Below are 19962 nucleotides of genomic sequence, written 5' to 3'. Positions count from 1 at the left end.
TGTGCCCACTCACTCATTGCTTTAGGAAAGGTGCAGAGATTGAGGTCTCACTGGAATTTGTATGTGTCAAAAAATCCCACACCGGAAGGATGGGGGTCATAGGGGAGAAATGAGCTTTGAAATATATCAAGATTTTAGTCTGGGGCCTTCGAGTGACAGCAACGCAGGATGGCAGCCACCACAGGCTCGGGAGTAAAAGTCTCTCGCAATTTTCAACTGCTGAACGAACTCAAATAAGGCCAGAAAAGAGTAGGAGATGGCACAGTTAGCTGGGGCCTAGAAGATGACGAAGACATGACACAAGAGGGACAGGGACGGTAATTGGGCCTCCAAGAGCAATTTATGAAAACCGAATATACAGCCTTAAAATAGAATGTGGACCTAAATACCCAGAAGCACCCCACTTTGTAAGATTTGTAACAAAAATGAATATGAATGGAGTTAATAGCTCTAATGGCATGGTGGACCCAAGAGCCCTATCAGTACTAGCAAAATGGCAGAATTCATACAGCATCAAAGTTGTCCTGCTGGAGCTTCGGCGCCTAATGATGTCTAAAAAAAATATGAGACTCCCTCCGCCACCTGAAGGACAGTGTTACAGCAATTAATCAAAAAGAAAACCAAAGGCCCATCCCACCTCCATTCAATTTAAGCAGTCTTCATTTTCCACAGTAGTAAATTTTATAGCTACATCTTATAGACCTCAAAGTACTAGAAAGAAAGTTCCCATTCAAAGGCAGTTTATCTTAAGATACTGTAAATGATAATAATTTTTTGTCCTTTTGAAATATGTAAGTTGTGCTATAACAAATCATCCTGTCAAGTGTAACCACTGTCCACATGGTTGAACTTCTGGGATCAAGAAAGTATATTTAAATTGATTCCCATCATAACTGGTGGGGCACACCTAACTCAACTGTGAAAAGACACATCACACAATCACCTTGCTGCTGATTACATGGCCTGGGGTCTCTGCCTTCGCCCCAACCCCTCCCCTATCCCTCTCTCTCCCTGGAACAGCTCTCCAGCTTGGGGTGGTTTGTTAGAGTAGATGTGAAGGTTTCCGGTCACAGCCTGTGGGACTACTGCTGGGTGTGTGTGGGTACTTCATTTGCACCCGTTTTCTTTTTTAAGTCTTAAGTGATGCCCCTTTCCAAGCCATCCGTCCCCCACTCTACCACCACCCTTGGCCGAACATAGATTGTAACCCCCTCTGCTGCCCTCCAAAATTAGCCTTTGGTGAAGAATTCAGGGCTTTCCCCATATCTTTTCTGCCCACCTTTACATCAAGGGGTGCTGCTTTCTCTTTCCTTTTTTTCAAGTCCCTTTCTGCACCTTCACCCCTCAACACTTTCCATGACGCTCCCTTGCTTTGGCCAGAAGCCATCAGGTGAGGTTGGAAAGAGTCGACCTCCCTCATTTAATTTTGGACCTGCATTCACGACTCGCCACCAGCCTAGGTGAGTGGTGAATGGATGGTCACCTTTGCCATCCATTTGGGTCTAGTTTGGAATCCGACAACTGGAACAAAAAAACCCTTGAATTCGGTGCATACTTTGGTTTTGGTGCTGCAGCTTCTCACGGTTCTCAGCAGGAATAAAGAAAAACTCGGTGTGCACGGCAGAACCCCGAAACTGGTGGGCTTGACTTCCCGGAAACTGCTGCATGTTTCCACTTTTCTGTCCAGGACCACTAAATGCTGGGGTGTGGATGGACACCACAATAAAAGCAATGCGTTGTGTTATAAACGTGTTTTTTCTTTGTTGTAATTTAGGGTTTGTGTAAAACCACCTTTTGAAGCAGCAGCTGTCAAGTCTGAAAAACAATTGATGTTACATTAATCTTTTTCTGGAGAAAATCCTTAATTGTAAGGATTTAATTTCCTGTAAGTAAAGTATAACAATATTCCATAAGCAGCCTTTTTATTGTCAGACCGTTGCCTGATTTTAATATAATTAAAAAAGTGTGTTAAAAAAAAGATTTTAGTCTGAAAAATTCTTCCAGTTATGAAGAACTTAATGGAGGCTTTCCCTAAACTGACAGTAATCTCCAATTTATAAGCTATTACCAGAAAATATCAGAAAAAAGTATTATTCTAAATTATTAATGAAAAAATTTTAACAGCTATGCTAGAGACATGATTGAATTGTTTTTGTTTATTCTCTAAAGAAAATTTAATAAAGTCATTGTCATAGGAAGGGACAACAGAAGCATATACAAACAATAAAGGTTTCTGCCTTTTTTATTATCTCACATTAGCTGAAGAGAGATCTATCAATCTGAAAAACAAGTCAGTAGAAAATATCCAGATTGAAGCACAGAGAGAAAACAGGATGAATAATACACAAAAATGAGACATTTAGAACACAGAGAAAAGTTTTAATATATGAATAATTAGAGTCCCAAAGGAGAGGAAAGAGAAAATAGAAAGAAATAATATATAATTATTGGCTAAGAATCTCCTAAATCATATGAAAATTATCAAGACAAATTTAAGAACTTTATAAATCCCATGCAGGGTTAAATATAAAGGATAACCTACTTAGGTGGATCATAGCAAAACCAATGAAACCTGAAGACAAAGACTGTAAGAGCAACCAGATAAAAAGATGCATTACTTTTAAAGAACAAAATAAGACTGATGGCTGATTAATTAACAATAGACTTCTGCCTGACCAGGCGGTGGCACAGTGGATGGAGTGTCAGCCTGGGACACTGAGAACCCAGGTTCAAAACCTCGAGGTCATCGGCTTGAGTGTGGGCTCATCTGGCTTGTACACAGGCTCACCAGCTTGAGAGTGGGGTTGCCAGCTGGAGCATGGGATCATAGACATGACCCCATGGTCCCTGGCTTGAGCTCAAAGGTTGCTGGCTTGAAGCCCAAGGTGCTGGCTTGAGCAAGAGGTCACTGGCTCAGCTGGAACACCCTGATCAAGGCACATATGAAAAAGCAATCAATGAACAACTAAGGTGTCACACTACAAGTTGATGCTTCTCATCTCTCTCTCATCCTGTCTGTCTGTCCCTGTCTGTCTCTTGCTTAAAAAAAAAGAAAAGACTCTAGAAAACAATACATTAACTAATGGAAGTCCTAAAAGAAGTGAAAACGTAAAATTATATACCAAGTGAAAATAATCTTATATGCTTAACCAGGCAGTGGTGCAGTTAATAGAGCATTGGACTAGGATGTGGAAGACCAGGTTCAAAACTCCGAGGTTGCTGGCTTGAGCGTGGGCTCATCTGGTTTGAGCACAGCTCACCAGATTGAACCCAAGGTCGCTGGCTTGAGCAAGTGGTCACTGGGTCTGCTGTAGCCCCACCCCCACTCCCGGAACATATGAAAAAACAATCAATGAACAACCAAGATGCCACAACGAAGAATTGATACTTCTCATCTCTCTCCCCTCCTGTCTGTCTGTCCCTATCTTCCCTCTTTCTGTCACACACACACACACACACACACACACACACAAAGAAAATAATCTTATAAGAAACACATCTCCATCTCCTTGTCCTCAAAGCAATAACACAGACATAATAAACAACTTCATGATGGCTTTGAACAGTGTTCATTTGTCTAGGCTGAACTACATTTCCTGGAATTCCCTTCCTTGAATGTTCCTGATTAGGATGGGCAACAAGATACTTTGGAGATCTGGACGGTAACAGGAAAGCAGCAGCTACTGTAGCATTGGCACATCGTTGTTCATAGGTTGATGCACGGAGCTACTGGGGAGCAGCAGCTGGACCTGCAATCACTCTACCTTATCCAGGGTCCTTCATCTTCCCTGACTCCTATGCCTGTGTTTATCTCTACAAATGAGGGCTTCTTGAGCATACCCATCACCTGGATTAGAGGCAACAAGAACAAAGGTTTCAGTCTCTCCTGAGGGTTTCCAACTCATGGTTATGAGTTCCTGCCCCCTTCATGACCCTCCTTTCCTGACTGTCAGCCCTGGATTTCAAGCTCCAGCATCAGACCAGGAGATGGCAGCTTTACAGAGCCTCGTTAACTAGCTCACACATCCGTCTGGTGCTGGGTTTCTTTAGACACATACAAATTCCAGTGAGACCTCAATCTCTGCACCTTTGCTTAAAGCAATGAGTGAGTGGGCACAATGGGCAACAGGATGATTCCAGAAATCAGACACCTTGCAATAACTTAACTCTGAAAAAAAGTAAATGTGAACCACACAAATATATCTCACTAAACTAAAACTAAACCTGAAATGACTTTCCCTTAGCTGCATCCTCAAAATGCGCACTGCCACTTCTACTCTATCTGACAGGAGGGTAAGTGCAGCAAAGGAGAAATTGCAGTAGAGATAGCATTCTCAATTGATTATCTTGTTAGTTAAAATATCTTATATTTGCAAGTTTTATAGAAACATAACTATGAAAAGACATTGCTAGGGCCCCTTCCACAGCCTTGGAGGGGTCTGTGTGACCAAGGGGGCTTAAAACCCTCCCAAGAGTTAGCTCATCTGGGATAATCATAGACCAAAAAAGGAGAGCTCGGTCCTTGCCCTTTATATAAATTTATATACACGGTCTTGGAGAGACGCAGTACATCAAACCCTGTCCTCTAACAGTCTCATTTCAGTAGGACATCCTGAAGGGAGGGGTAAGAGCAATAATTGTTACCCAAATTCTTTCTTTCTCTAAGTCTCCAATTAAATTTACTACTACCAGCTCTCTCGTTCTCACTCTCAATATTCTTAGAGGACAAAAAGTGGTGAGGGTGTTCTGAAATACATTATCCTTACAGAAGGCTGGAATGAATAAAACCTTGTCTCCCTCCACTCCCCAATTGCTCCTCCACAACTCACTGGAACTCACTGGAATAGTCTTTAAATAGGTCATTACTTGTGGTGGTGCAGTGGATAAAAATATCAACCTGGAATGCTTAGGTCACCAGTTTGAAACCCTGCACTTCCTGGTCAAGGCACATACAAGAAGCAACTACAAGTTGATGCTTCCTGCTCCTCTGTCCCCCCCCCCCCACTCTCTCCCCTCTCTCTAAAAATCAATAATTAATTTTTTTTTTTTTTTTTTTTTTTTTTTAGAGAAGCAGGGAGAGAGAGAGAGAGGCAGAAACATTGAGCTGCTCCTGTATGTGCCCCAACCTGGGTATCAAATGGCATCCTCTGCACTCTAAGATAACACACCAACCAACCAAGCTATCTGGCCAGGGCAATAAGTAAAAAAAATTTTTTTTTGTATTTTTCTGAAGCTGGAAACAGGGAGAGACAGTCAGACAGACTCCCGCATGCGCCCGACTGGGATCCACCCGGCACGCCCACCAAGGGGCGATGCTCTGCCCCTCCCGGGCGTCGCTCTGCCGCGACCAGAGCCACTCTAGTGCCTGGGGCAGAGGCCAAGGAGCCATCTTGGCTCCAATGGAGCCTTGGCTGCGGGAGGGGAAGAGAGAGACAGAGAGGAAGGGGGGGTGGTGGAGAAGCAAATGGGCGCTTCTCCTATGTGCCCTGGTCGGGAATCGAACCCGGGTCCCCCGCACTCCAGGCCGATGTTCTACCGCTGAGCCAACCGGCCAGGGCCAATAAGTAAAATTTTTAAAAGACAAGGGGGAGGTGGGATAAAACATTGACCTGGAATGCTGCGGTCACCAGTTCAAAACCCTGCACTTGTCTGGTCAAGGCACATATGGGAGTTGATGCTTCCTGCTCCTCCCCCTTATCTCTCTCTCTCTCCTCTCTAAAATGAATAAAAAATATATTATAAAAATAATAAAAAGGGGCAGGGCATTACATACACTGGGTTTACTTCTCAGCTTTCCCAGTAGGCTAAAGATGCTGTACAGTCTTTGGGATTCAGGGTGTGGCCACAGAGTATCAGCATTGGGTGCTGTAATCTTAAACTATTTATAACCATAAGCAAGCTGTGTGCAGTTAACTGTGGTTATTATACCTCAAGGAGTGAAATGTAAACATACTCAGCCATTAAAATTTAAAAGACTGGATTCCTATTTTATGTCCATGTTTACCTTATAGAACACCACCTGCTGAGCTGCTATGGCAACATGCAGAGAGGTGCAATCCATAGACCTTAAGCCCTGAAAGGGATATGAATTGTGTGCTTCTCATTTGGAACACACACAAAAAAACGATGTTTAAATTGCTTTTAAAATATTTTTATGTATTTTTAAAAATTATTCTTATTTATTCATTTTAGAGGAGAGAGACAGAGAGAGAGAGAGAGAGAGAGAGAGGAGGGAGGAGCAGGAAGCATCAACTCCCATATGTGCCTTGACCAGGCAAGCCCAGGGTTTTGAATCGGCGACCTCAGCATTCCAGGTCGACGCTTGATCCACTGTGCCACCACAGATCAGGCTATTTTTATGTTTTTGTTTTTTTTTAGTTTAGTAAAGCACTAGAAAAAGCATTTTATCTAATTAGTTCATTTCTGTAATTATCTATGTAGGTATGTACTAACATTTTTGTCCATCTATTCCACTGGAATAAACAATGACCTGAAGAAATAATGCTTCTACTTTTAACATATTGAGATCTCTTTACATAGGAGAATCTCAAATAGCTTCATCAACTGTTATTCATTACTTTACCTTTACAATCTTAAATTGAAAAGTAAATATGAACCACAGAACTATCAAATGCCTATAATATGGCAGAAACTGTTACCCAATACTTCCACATTACTACCAGGTAGTCAGAGCTAACAGTTCCCAAGCATATAATGAAGTTATAGTTATGGTAAGTTTATTTCAACCATCCTGAAGTGGAAGATGTATGTATTTATTTATGTTTTAAATTATTAATTTCTACGTTACCTTGACAGGCTTATAGGATTTCTACATGAAGTGGGATTTTGTTGTCTATACTTATGTCCAGTGGTGGGATTCAGCCAGTTCACACCGGTTGGGCAGAACTGATACCTAATTTTTTGTTGAGTTTGGTGAACTGGTTGTTAAAATGGCACTTGTAATCAGGGTTCTCTCTAAGGTGGGCACTTGGGCAGCCGCCCAATGTGAAAATCACAAATTGACAGTCCTTAATCTTTTTTAATGATCATCTGCACAACAGCGTATTCTAAGCACCTGTAGTAATATTTATTCTGTCCATGGGTGAAAAAAATTTGCAAGTGAGGATGCCAATCAAAAAGCAATATGGAAATATCTTAAATAATAGTTTTATTTTTTGTCAGGTGTTACTTAATATTTTTTCATTAATATTAAAATTTTTTTTCTTATAATCTAGTTTTGTGTACCTTTTTTAGTATTCTTATTTATTAAGTGAATAAAATAATAAACTACCTTTCAGTATTTCCTTTTTTATATTTAAAAGTCATTAGGGTAGAGAACCAGTTGTTAAATTATTTGAATCCCACCATTAAGTCTCCATCTAAAATTTAACTATTCTCTTTCAGGAAGAGCATGTAAGTGACTAAATTAAGAACTGATTACCTGGCAAAAGTTCATGGAGAGGAAATAAATGTGTTGTTTATTCTTCAGTATCTCCATTAACATCCATATGCACACAAAGCCATTCATATTATTTTTTAAAGCAAATTCAAATGAGGGGACAGCAATAAAAAACCTGGGCTTATCTGTCACCCAAGTGTAATTACTGTTACACTGTATATACTGTGATATAAGTTGGAGCTAAATGTTTCCTGATAACCGTGCACTCATTTCTTGAGTACAGATGCACAAAATGTTCATGAGGAAAATATGGCCTTTTATTTGTTGACTTAACAACAAAACTTAACTGGAGTGAGAGGCCATGCATCTGTCAACTTTGAGCCCTGTCAAGCCATGAAAGGTTTGAGAAAGTGGAGGCTAAACTGAGCTAGATAATATGTGAGTTCCTTTTTCTTAGGATAATAAGAACTCAAACATTTTTTGGACATGGAAAATGCATAGAAAATTTAATGCTTTGAGCACAAATATTGAAAATGTGAGCCCTTTCAATGTCCTGGAAGGAAACATGGCATCTGGATGTGGCCAGGAGCAATGGCTCTGCTGACAGCCAGCTGTGGTGTAGGACACACTTTGTCACACCACTGGGTCCAGAAAGAGCTGACTGAAATAGTTGTTAAGGGAAAATTAGATAAAGGGAGTCAAATATATGGGAATAGAAGAAAACTAGACTTTGGGTGGTGAACATGCAATAAAGTGTACAGATATTGAATTATAGTGTTGTACAACTGAAATTTAAATGTCACTAAGCAATGTTACCTCAATAAATTTAATTTTTAAAAGTGGTTCAAATCAGACAGACAATGCTTACCTTTTCTTAAAGATGTTGAACACTCATTTTAGATACAGAAATTATACTAAAACATGCCCTTTCCTACACCTCAAAATATTCTTGCCCAGGGGGCATGTCTGCTCAGTCCCTTCCTGTATGAGTCAGAAGATGAATGAGTTTTATTGCACCAGAACAAGAGGCAGTGGCTCAAGGCACGGAGTTTTTCAAGCCATCCTTTTGTGAAACTTCAGAAACATTTGATGCTACAAACATCAACATTATTAAGGAATATTTATTGTGTTCCTGGGGTTGTTTTAGATGCTACAAATCTCCTACAAGATCTTAGTATAACTGAGAATTGCTGTTAGGAGATGGATTCTTCCTTCTTCATGTAGGTATCTTATGTTCACAAATTGTACCAAAAAGATGCAGACTCAAGTTCCTCTCATATGTGCTTTGCTGCCCAGCACAAATGGTACATTTTTTGTTTTTGAAATCTATGCATACTTCCCTCATTTCTGGTGCCATTTGTTTTGACAGGAAATCTTAAAACCCAAAGTCAGTGTTGCTTTCAAATAGATAATGAAAGCTACTGCTTATTGATCAGTTTTACTGAAGAAAGGAAGTCTCTCCCATTTTGCAGACAAGGAAATGGAGGCTAAGAGGACTCACGCATCTTGAGCAAGGACACAAAGTAAGAAACAGGTCCAGGATTGCAACCCTGGTTTGTCTGAACTCAGAGTCTATGGAATCTCTACTATTAAAAAAAAAATCTTGAGGCCCTGGCCAGCTGGCTCAATCATAGAGTGTTGGCCAGGCATGTGGAAGTCCCAGGTTCAATTCCTGGTCAAGTCATACAGTAGAAGCGACCATCTGCTTCTCTGCCCCCCCTTCTCTCCCTCTCTTCCCCTCTCACAGCCATGGCTCAAAAGAGCAAGTTGGCCCCAGCAGTGCTGAAGATGGCTCTATGGCTCTGCCTAAGATGCTAAAAATAGCTTTGTTGCTGAGCAATGGAGCAGTGGCCCCAGATGGGCAGAATATTGCCTGGTAGGGGGCTTGCCAGATGGATCCCAGTTGGGGAAAATGTGGGAGTCTCTCTCTCTCTGCCTCCCTGCCTCTCACTTAATTCAAAAATATAATCTTGAAATATAATTCTGATAACTAACTCCCTTGTCCCTTGCTTCTCCAGGTTAAATGTCTTCAGTTGCTCCAATCTTTCTTTTTAAAATGTTTAAAGATACCCCCTTAACCCTAGTCAATGTCTTTTAGACCTACATGAGTTTGTCCTAGGTCCTACTGAGGCCAGAACAAAACATAGTGCTCCAACTGTGTGACTAAGCTAAGGAGAAAGGACCCTTGGCTTCCTTTAGAAGAGACATTATGCCACAAAACAACACAGGCTATCTTCAGAGCACAGTGCTATGTGCATTATGGTTCTTAGTATATATGTCTCTAGTACTTCATCACTACAGCCAGCGAGAATATTAACTTGTAGAACCATAGTAATGCTCTTCTCATATGACATCTGTGGTCTTTCTTAACAGAGTAATTATCAAGACAGAACATAAGACATTTGAAGGCTCTGGCTTATACTGCCTCACTCTGCTCTAGGTTCTGCCTCTTGCTGACATCCTACATTCTCACACTAAAAAGAAATCTATCAAAATCCAAATCTTAAAGCAGAGGACAGGGTTCATAGTATTCATACAAATCTCTGTTCTGTCTGCCTTCTCTTATTTTTCCCCATCCCTAGCTTTCTGACTTAAAGATGATGTTATTTTTACTATTATATTCCACTCTTTTTTGCAGTCTTTATGATGTTTGTTTCTTCCAAGCAAAAAATAGAGATGGAAGAATTAAATCTCTTTGTCAAAAGCATAGAAAGAAAATCATGAATATAATTGAGAAGATGTAGGATTCAGCAGAGGCACTTTGTCCAGGATATACCCCAGATCCTGCCTGTTGTTGCATAAAATTTCAACCTATATCCTGCTTCTTCTGTAGAGCCTTTCCTGATTGGCCCTGCCCCTGGCAATTTCTACTCTCCCCTCACTTCAGTACAAGGTGCTGCAAGCTCTTTGAGGATAGGGACCTTTGCCTAGAAATTTATGCCCCTTTCTCACTGAATCATTGAATACTGTCTTTGTCTGGGTTATTGCTAACATGATTGGAAAGCTGGATCCTATAAATCTTAGCACATAGGGATTCTGTAAGGCCACCATGAAGGTTGCCCTAACAGCAAACTACCTCAGTTCAACTGCTCATGACGGAAGGCGTCTCAGTACAAACAGGTAATATTTTAAGACCATGGATAGAGTTTAGTAAGTGCTAATTATAAACAAAGGAATGGAAACTGAAAGAGATGATCAACTGCAGAGGCAGGACTTCTGGAGCTTATCATAACAACCCTTTGGAAATTGGGTCACCATTCTGAGACCCTAGGATCTCTGTAAAAAACAAACCAAACAAAACAAGTTTGTCTTACAGGATATAGAGAAGTTTGATCCAGTAATAAAATTAATGTAAATTGATGAATTTTCAAAATAAACTGCATTATTCTTTGAATTTTGGATTGACTATATAAATGCATGGAATAATGTTAGAGGTTATGAATGTTAAGAGAAGTAAGAGAGAGCCTGTTCTGAAGTCCCGTGGTCTGCAAAGGTGGCTATCACAGTGTGAGGGAAGGAGCTCCGAGACCTGGCTTTCATCCCCAGTTCTTCTCTGCTTTCCGTGCTGGCTCTGGGACCTGAGGCAGGCCACACTCTGTAGTTTTGTTTTCTCATCTTTAAAATGAAGTTATTAAATTTCATAACATCTAATATCATTTCCAATTGTAAAATTCTGTTTCTAAGCTATTCTTATTCTGAAAGACATGATTTCATTTTCACTTCTACATCTTTAATTTTAGCCAAAATCACATCAAGAAATGGGCCTATGAAAAGATCAAGAGTACTTTCTCCCTCTCTCTCTCTATGTTATGTACATAGAAAATGTCTGTTATCAATGCTTCTGGGGTTGGGAAAGTGATTTTTACGATGCCTTTTTAATTTCTGGATTTCTAAGAATAGGATGTACAAAGTAAAGTTAAAATAAGCTCATCAAAGGTAGACTTAAATTGCTCTTTTATCTATTGTTTTTTTTTGTAGACAGGCTTTAAGAAATAACCTTGGAAAATCATTTAAAGAGATGAAACACTCTCATTGTTCTAGCTTCTTTGTGTAGATGATGACAAGCTTTTTTAAAACAGGATGTTCAATGAACTGTGTGTACGTCAGTGGCTTTGAATTTGTTCTTCCAGTTTCAGTTCTCTGTTAATGTATATTATAAACAGCAAGGACACAGAATTCTCATCTAGGTTATGAGCCAAAACAAATGATCAGGTTACACCTGTTTGGCTTACACTACCTTGGAAACCACTGAACTCCATTTACCTGTGTGTAAAGCACTAGTTCCCTCTCCGGGAAATAATATAATCAACTCGGGATTTTTTAATCAAATGAGCAACCAACTAGATTTCTTCTTAATCTCCACAACTTTGTCAAGAGGTAAGCTTATTTCTCTTATGATAGGATTTATTTAATAGGGATATGGCATTTCTTATAATTGGGTAGTCATTATTTCTTTCCAAAATGTTTCAGTGAGAGAAATAATGCTAATTATTACAAACCTAGACATACAGCCGTTCAGTCTGGCTACATCACAGATGCCCTTTCTGGATAAGCTACCGTATCTTAAGTAATGTTGCCCATTTGGAATGTGTCATTGACTTGAGGGCTTTTGAAGGCTGTGGCCAAGTCAGAACGCATGGCCTGAGCACAGAGTGTGAATTAATGGGAATGAGTGGGATGATGGGGACAAAGGGAAACAACACAGGACCTTTCTGTGACTTGAGGATAACCTTTGCACTGTTCCTAAGAGGTGATCCTCTAAAATGTCAGTGCCTTTATTCATACAAGATATTAAAGTACCAGGCAAGTGGTATATGTGTACATGTACCACTTTTTTTTTTTGGCCTGTAGGGTACATTCTATTCAGCATTGCTCATGGACACTCGGTGTTGGACTATTATTTAAGTATACTGTTATCTATAACACTTAAAATTAGATATAAAATAATTTTACACCTACAGGTCCTTAGACTTATGGTTCTTATGCAACTATATATACAGAAGAAAAAATAAACATTACAAAATCAATAAAATTAAAAGTAATTACAATTTAGTGGACAAAAGATATCTTGCTGAAATTAAATCACTAGTAACTAAGAGATTAAGACACTGCCTGCAGAAGCCCAGGTTCTTTGAGTTGGTCCTGCCTGGCCCACAGTGGGCTAGGTAACGGCATGTTCTTCCACCACTTGTCACCACTCAAAATGAATCAATAACCTAAATATAAGAGCTAAAAATCATAAAACTTTTCAAAGAACACATAGTGATAAATCCTTATAACCTTGTATTTGGCAATGCATTCTTAAATATAACACCAAAAGCATGAGCAACAAAAGAAAAAAAAATAGAGAAATTGGACTTTATCAAAATTGAAAATTTTTGTTCATCAAAGAACAATATCAAGAAAGTAAAAATGGCCACCTACAAAATAAGGAAAAAATGTAAATCGTATATCTAGTAAGGGCTTAATATTCAGAATAGATTTAAAAATTCCTAAAACGCAACAATAAAAGACAACTCAATTAAAAAATGGGCAAGAACTTGAATAAACATTTCTCCAAAGTAGATATACAGATGGCCAATCCACACATGAAAAGATTTCAATATCATTAGTCATTAGGAAAATGCTAATCAAAACTACAATGAGATACCATTTCACCCTCACTAAGATGAGTATAATTTTTAAAAAGTAACGAGTGTTGGCAAGGATGTTGGAGTAATTGGAACCCTTGTACAAAGCTGGTGAGAATGTGAAATGCTGCAGCCACTATGAAAAAGTTTGGCAGTTTCTCAAAAAGCTAAGCATAGAATTATCATATGATCCAGCAATTCCACTTCTAGATACATACTATAAAAACAGAAACTCTGTAACTATTGAGCAATAACTCCACATTTTGTCTTCCTTTCAGTCTATTTTCTATCTCTATGAATTTTCTAGATACTTCAAAAAAAAGGAACCACACAATATTTATCCTTTTGTGTCTTATTTCACTTACCATAATGTCTTCAAGATTCATTCTTTCTGTAGCATGTAGCAGAACTTCCTTTTTCTGAATTGAACAATTTTGTTTATCCATTCATATGTTGATATAACTTGAGTTGTTTCTACCTGTTAGCTATTGAAAATTATGCTGTAATGAACACTGGTATATAACATCTCTGACCCTTAAAAAAAATTTTTTTTTTGTATGAATCCAACTTCATTCTTATGCATGTGAAAATCTGGTTATCTAGCACTTTCTCACCTTACTTTTAACTTAGACAAAATGTTTGAGGAAATTTTGTAACTTTACAAAATTATTCTTGATATTGAGAATACTATTTACTTTCTGAAAGTATTTGAGTAATCAAATTTTCCAGATTGAATTCTGATGCAGTTAACTGCTACTTCTTAAGGAAAGAAGAAAATCAAAAAATTGCTGCACTGGAATTCGTAAGTGGAAACACTTTAAAATTGAGTGTAATCCTTGGTAATTTAGTAAAAGGGATATATTAATGATCCTTATTAAAATAAGAAGACAATCTATATTAAAATATTTTTAAAAATTGCTCTGGCCAGATAGCTCCGTTGGTTAGAACAGCATTGTTCCAAAGCACAGAGGTTGCCGGTTTAATTCCCAGTCAGGGCACATACAGAAACAGATCGATGTTCTCTCACTGTTTCCTTCCCTTTCTCTAGAAACAATAACATTTGAATAAAATAAAATAAAATGTTAAAAAATTTGAGCTGGCCCTGGCCGGTTGGCTCAGCGGTAGAGCGTTGGCCTGGCGTGTGGGGGACCCGGGTTCGATTCCCGGCCAGGGCACATAGGAGAAGCGCCCATTTGCTTCTCCACCCCCCCCCCCTCCTTCCTCTCTGTCTCTCTCTTCCCCTCCTGCAGCCAAGGCTCCATTGGAGCAAAGATGGCCCGGGCGCTGGGGATGGCTCCTTGGCCTCTGCCCCAGGCGCTAGAGTGGCTCTTGTGGTGGCAGAGCGACGCCCCGGAGGGGCAGAGCGTCGCCCCTGGTGGGCGTGCCGGGTGGATCCTGGTCGGGCGCATGCGGGAGTCTGTCTCTCCCCGTTTCCAGCTTCAGAAAAATACCAAAAAAAAAAAAAAATTGAGCTAATAACTTCACTGCTTTCAAATGCTTAAAGGCTATTAGAGATTTCTATTTTCCACCTTCCCACAGAAACAGAGATAGAGAAAAAAATATGTATTTCATTTGCAACTGGAAAGACTTTACTTTGACAAGAAGAGGTTTTAATGACAAATAATAATAATCCTTCTTGAGAACACCCCTCCTTCTTGAGAAAAACCACTGTCCATCAGCAGAGAATTTAAAAATAGATTGGACATAGCCGGACCTGTGGTGGCGCAGTGGATAAAGTGTCGACCTGGAAATGTTGAGGTCGCCGGTTCGAAACCCTGGGCTTGCCTGGTCAAGGCACATATGGGAGTTGATGCTTCCAGCTCATCCCCCTTCTCTCTCTCTCTCTCTCCTCTCTCTCTCTCTCTCTCCTCTCTAAAATGAATAAAAAAATAAAAATAGATTGGACATATAAAAAAATTTCATTATCCTAACACATTTGAAGACATGAGTCTTCAGATTCTGTTCAAATGCCACTCCCTCCCCCTGCTTTTAACAGAACAGACTGTATCCACTCTTACCTTCCTCCCTTCTCTAAAATGCCTAACGATTACTTTCAAATGTTTAGTAACAATACATAATAAATATTTGCTTTAGTAATATGGACAAATGCCCAATGACAGGTCTAGGGAAACATAGTACCTTTATTCATTTATAATCTTTGAAGCTTTGTGTTAATAATTCATAGAAACATTAACCTTTCAGAAGGACTTGAGAATCCTTTTTATTTAATACAATTTTGTGTTTTCAAATCAAGGACATTGAAGTATTTATTCCCTACTGAAGAGCATTATGTATATATTTTTTTCTTTAAGTGAGAGGCAGGAGGCAGAGACAGACTCCTGCATGTGTCCCAACCATGATTGACCTGGCAAGCCCCCCACAGGGCGATGCTCTGCCCATGTGGGGCCGCTGCTCCGTTGCTGGGCAACCAAACTATTTCAGCTCCTGAAGGAAGGCCATGGAGCCATCCTCAGCACCTGGGGCCAAATTGCTTGAATCATTCGAACCATGGCAGCTGGAGGAGAGGGAGAGGGAGAGGGAGAGGGAGAGGGAGAGGGAGAGGGAGAGGGAGAGGGAGAGGGAGAGGGAGAGGGAGAGGGAGAGGGAGAGGGAGAGGGAGAGGGAGAGGGAGAGGGAGAGGGAGAGGGAGAGGGAGAGGGAGAGGGAGAGGGAGAGGGAGAGGGAGAGGGAGAGGGAGGGAGAAAGGATAGAGGTGAAGAAGCAGGTGGTCCTTTCTCCTCTGTGCCCTGACCGGGAATTGAACCTGGGACTTCCACACACCAGATGATGCTCTACTGCTGAGCCAACTGGCCAGGGCCTGTGTACATGAATCTGTTTTTTTCTGAAAATGGCTCTTAACCTTCATACATCTCCTCAGGGCTCTAGCATATGGGCTTGCTATATATTGTTCCCTCAGTAAGAGAAAACAGAATGTGCTTCAACAGCTGTGCTGTTATAACAATATCCCAATTTTCTTAACCTCCTGGTTCCCCTCACAGCACCATTTCCGTGATACTTTTGGCTGAGTCTATGAAGACAGTAAGATGTAATTATTTCTGTAATAGATAACAAGTCCTGAATGGCAAGGTTTCATCTGAGACATCACAAAGTATATTAGTGGCAGGCCTGGAGCTCCAACCCACATACATCATCTGACTATAGTAGAAAGTTAAGAGCAGCAGTTTTCAGCTGGAGAGATTTTGCCTTATTTCTCCAGGGTACATTTGGAAATGTCTGGAGATATTTTTGGTTGTCACAAATGGGGGCGGGAGGTGGTGTTACAGGCATCTAGCTGGTAGGGGCCAGGAATGCTACTAAACACCCTGGAGTGCACAGGATAGCTTCAACAAAATCTTTTCCAGTCCAACATGTCAATGGTTCCATCATTAAGAAAGTGTTTTAAAATAACAAATTACATTGTTAGGTATGTGATTGGCCATTGTGCTGCACACCTGAACCCAATGAGGAATAATATTGAAGGTGCACTGTGGTTGAAAGAAAAATTGCTTTGCAGTTTGTCATTTGTACCCAAGCTTCATTTCTTCCTTCCCTGGGGTCAGACTTGCATGACAGTCTGACAGCTTTCCAAGCCTCTCCCAGATTCCTCTTTTCTTTCACAGGCATTTTCCCTAATAAATTTCTTGTACCCTTAACCGAAAATAAAATAAAGCAATTGAAATTGGATTTAAATCCTGCTCTACACCTTACTTTGTGACCTTGGGAAAGTGGCTTTTTTTTTAAGAGTCTACTTTCTCATCTGAAAAAAAAAAACACAAAAAACCGCCACCACTATAAACAAACCACAACAAACCAAAGCCCAACTTTAGGGTGGTTGTTAGAGACCAACTCAAAAGCACTGAACAGAAAGCACTGAACATATGTTGGGGTCCAACAAACAAAAACCAGAGCCCAGCCCACGAAGTTCAATTATAAACAAGAGAAAAACAGAGAATGCCAGAAAGATAATGTCACTGAAATTTTTAAAAAGGAAAAAACCTTTTTATCAGGTTTTATAGGGGGGAAAAAGCAAGAGATGGAGAGATGCACAATAGAATTAAACAGCATGGAATATGTACTAAGAGGATAAGGGAAGAGATGATGACACTAAAGATAGAAAGCAGTGGGAGAGCTGTATAGGTGAGAATGATTCCAGCAGTGACTTGGAGATAAATTTGAGAGATAATTAGGAGGAATTGGAAGAACTTGTTGAGCAATTACAAAGGGTCATGAAAGGACTCCAGAATGAATATGAGATTTGACTTGGGTGTTGGTGATGACACTCAACTAGAGAAAGAAATCAAAGGGCAGGGAAATTAAATCAAGAATGTGGTGTAGAGGTGGAATGATCATTTGGAGACAAGAGGAGACTGATCTCTTCTCTCCAAACTCGGTAAAGAGGGTAACTTGGACATGGATTAAGTAGGTCTGGAGGGATGAGGAAGCAGGAGTTTGAGAGTTTATATTGTAGAACCTCACTTTTTACTATCACATTGTAGGAAAGCTCAGCTACTGGTACGGGACACAGAACATGAGAGGCAGTAGGGGCAAGGAATAACCTTTAAAGATTGGGGATGGACACTGACAAATTAGAGCAAGTGAGTAGAGACTGCAACTTCAAGAAGCTGGCATGTCAGGGATATCTCAAGGTACCAAAGTAATTTTGAGATTTATATCCACTTCTTTCTAGATCAGCAACAGAATTGATTCATCCTTAGAAGCGACAAACTAAAAGTGTGTGAAAGTGCGGTAAGGTGTGTGGGATGACCAACCAAATTCCCAATTAAACAGGCATGGGATCAGCTGGATCTGTGGACAAGTTGTATCATCCCCTTGTATGAAAGTGAACATATCTTAAGGGATTCTTGAAGAGCTTTCAACATCCAGAATTGTAATGATGTGGAAATTTGAGTTTCTCTCCCATAATCCCATGACCAAGTAAGACAGTAGAAATAAATGATTAATGGAAATGAATCATGATGCAAATTATTTTCTTTTGCAGAATCTTGCCTTCTTTTGAGACTAAGCCATGAGTTGGATGTTCCTCAGAGACCTAAGTGGAGTAAATAAATACTCAACTGGGATTGGGCGAATTTGGCTGGCTGTTGTGTTCATCTTCCGTTTGCTGGTCTACATGGTGGCAGCAGAGCATGTGTGGAAAGATGAGCAGAAAGAGTTTGAGTGCAACATTAGACAGCCTGGTTGTGAAAATGTGTGTTTTGACTACTTCTTCCCCATCTCCCAGGTCAGGCTTTGGGCCTTACAACTGATCATGGTGTCCACGCCTTCACTTCTGGTGGTTCTACATGTAGCTTATCGTGAGGGTAGAGAGAAAAGGTACAGAAAGAAACTATATGTTAGCCTAGGTACGATGGATGGGGGCCTGTGGTATACTTACCTTATCAGCCTCATTGTTAAAATTGGTTTTGAAATTGGCTTCCTGGTTTTATTTTACAAACTGTATGATGGTTTTAGTGTTTCTTACCTTATTAAGTGTGATTTGAAGCCTTGTCCTAACACTGTGGACTGCTTCATGTCCAAACCCACTGAAAAAACTATCTTCATCCTCTTCATGGTGACTACTTCATGCCTGTGCATTGTGTTGAATTTCACTGAATTGAGCCTTTTGGTTTTCAAGTGTCTTATTAAGTGCTATTTCCAAAACCACTCAAGTCTTCAGTGTGTGAGCAGCCCGACCTCAGATATACTGAATGTGGCGAGATAGGAACTTCTCTGCTACTCCAGAAACACCCTTCAGCTTCCACCATAAACACACCCCAGTGAAGTGAAACAAAGCTACTTTGTGTCACACAGGAAGGTTAAAAAAAAAAACCCTGCATCCCTCTTAAGCAAGATCAAGGCTGGGTTGGAAAACAAAGGGTGTCAGCCTTAATATAATTTGGGAGGAATTAAAATTTTTTTCAGTATATGCTCAGCCATGTATACAAAACAGAGGTCTCATTGCTTTTGTTGTAGCGCTCATGTGGGTACATGAATTGTGTTTGAATAGTTTATTGCAAATTAGTCTGAAGAAATGTAACAACATTCTTCTAAGTGCTTAGATGTGTCAAGTGGAAAACATAAAAAGTGATACTTTTGACAAATGTGATGGCCCCTAGGCTGCAGTTGATGCACTGGCAACCTTTCCAAGGCCGCAGCCAAGGCTCTATTCACTCAGCCCTCCCCAATCCTTATAGAGAAATATTATGTTGAGGGTGGCGTAACAGCTAACCAGGGGCACACAGAACTGTATTCAATGAGAAGGCCCAGCCTGGGGACAAGACCAGAGCCCACAGCTCTCTGCAGTTTAGGTGTCCCTGGCTATGAGTGGACAAGGGGATAGAGAAGAGCAAGCCATCATTTAGTGGTCTCCAAGTTAAATACACATATTACTGGGGGATATCCCACTTAAGCCTGAACTAACATCTGAAAGGGTCACTGTAGAGTAACAATGAAAGGCAGTCTTCACAGAAAAAAGCACATTGATAAGAGTAGGGGAGGACCCAGAAAAAGAATATGCCCATCTGTTTTAATACTTCTCTTTAACCATAGACTTTTAAAATACTTTATAAAGTTCCATATTATTGGATGTTTTTGTAACGAGGAATTCACAATGTATCATACAATATGACACCATTTGCCTGCAATTTCCTAGCACATCTCTCCTCCCTCTAGAATAATTGTGTACTATGCTGTTGCTTTCCTGTTTTCATAAAATCACAGATATATTCTCTTTGGATTGAATATTTTAACATACGGGCATTTCTCCAGAATAAAAATGGTTTTGTAGTGTTATTTGGCTGTCATTGATATCTTTACTCAGCTTCACTATGATTATTTTATGAAATAAACTTATTCTGACAATTTTAGACAGGATTTGCAACTCTGCTTGGTAAAGATAGCTCAGAAATCATTTTTCTCCACTGGGAATTTTAA

General features: G+C 40.0%; 1 protein-coding gene and 1 pseudogene across 1 annotated transcript; both read left to right on the top strand.

Annotated features, from left to right (window-relative positions):
* The first annotated feature begins 168 nt into the window (after nt 1-168).
* Nucleotides 169-608, top strand: LOC136319887 (ubiquitin-conjugating enzyme E2 variant 1 pseudogene; annotated as a pseudogene).
* An 11080-nt stretch (nt 609-11688) lies between these two features.
* GJB7 (gap junction protein beta 7) lies at nt 11689-19794 on the top strand. The gene is made up of 2 exons (XM_066253017.1): nt 11689-11776; nt 18029-19794. Exon 2 carries the CDS (start codon nt 18056-18058, stop codon nt 18749-18751), a length of 696 nt encoding a protein of 231 aa, XP_066109114.1. The 5' UTR covers nt 11689-11776; nt 18029-18055; the 3' UTR covers nt 18752-19794.
* Nucleotides 19795-19962: the final 168 nt, after the last annotated feature.

Source organism: Saccopteryx bilineata, chromosome 1 (assembly GCF_036850765.1).
Source record: "Saccopteryx bilineata isolate mSacBil1 chromosome 1, mSacBil1_pri_phased_curated, whole genome shotgun sequence".
NCBI lineage: Eukaryota > Metazoa > Chordata > Mammalia > Chiroptera > Emballonuridae > Saccopteryx > Saccopteryx bilineata.
This window is presented reverse-complemented; position numbering and strand designations above follow the sequence as displayed.

Coding starts and splice junctions, on each gene's coding strand:
- GJB7 (XM_066253017.1), top strand. CDS start 18,056: ATGAGTTGGATGTTCCTCAGAGACCTAAGTGGAGTAAATAAATACTCA.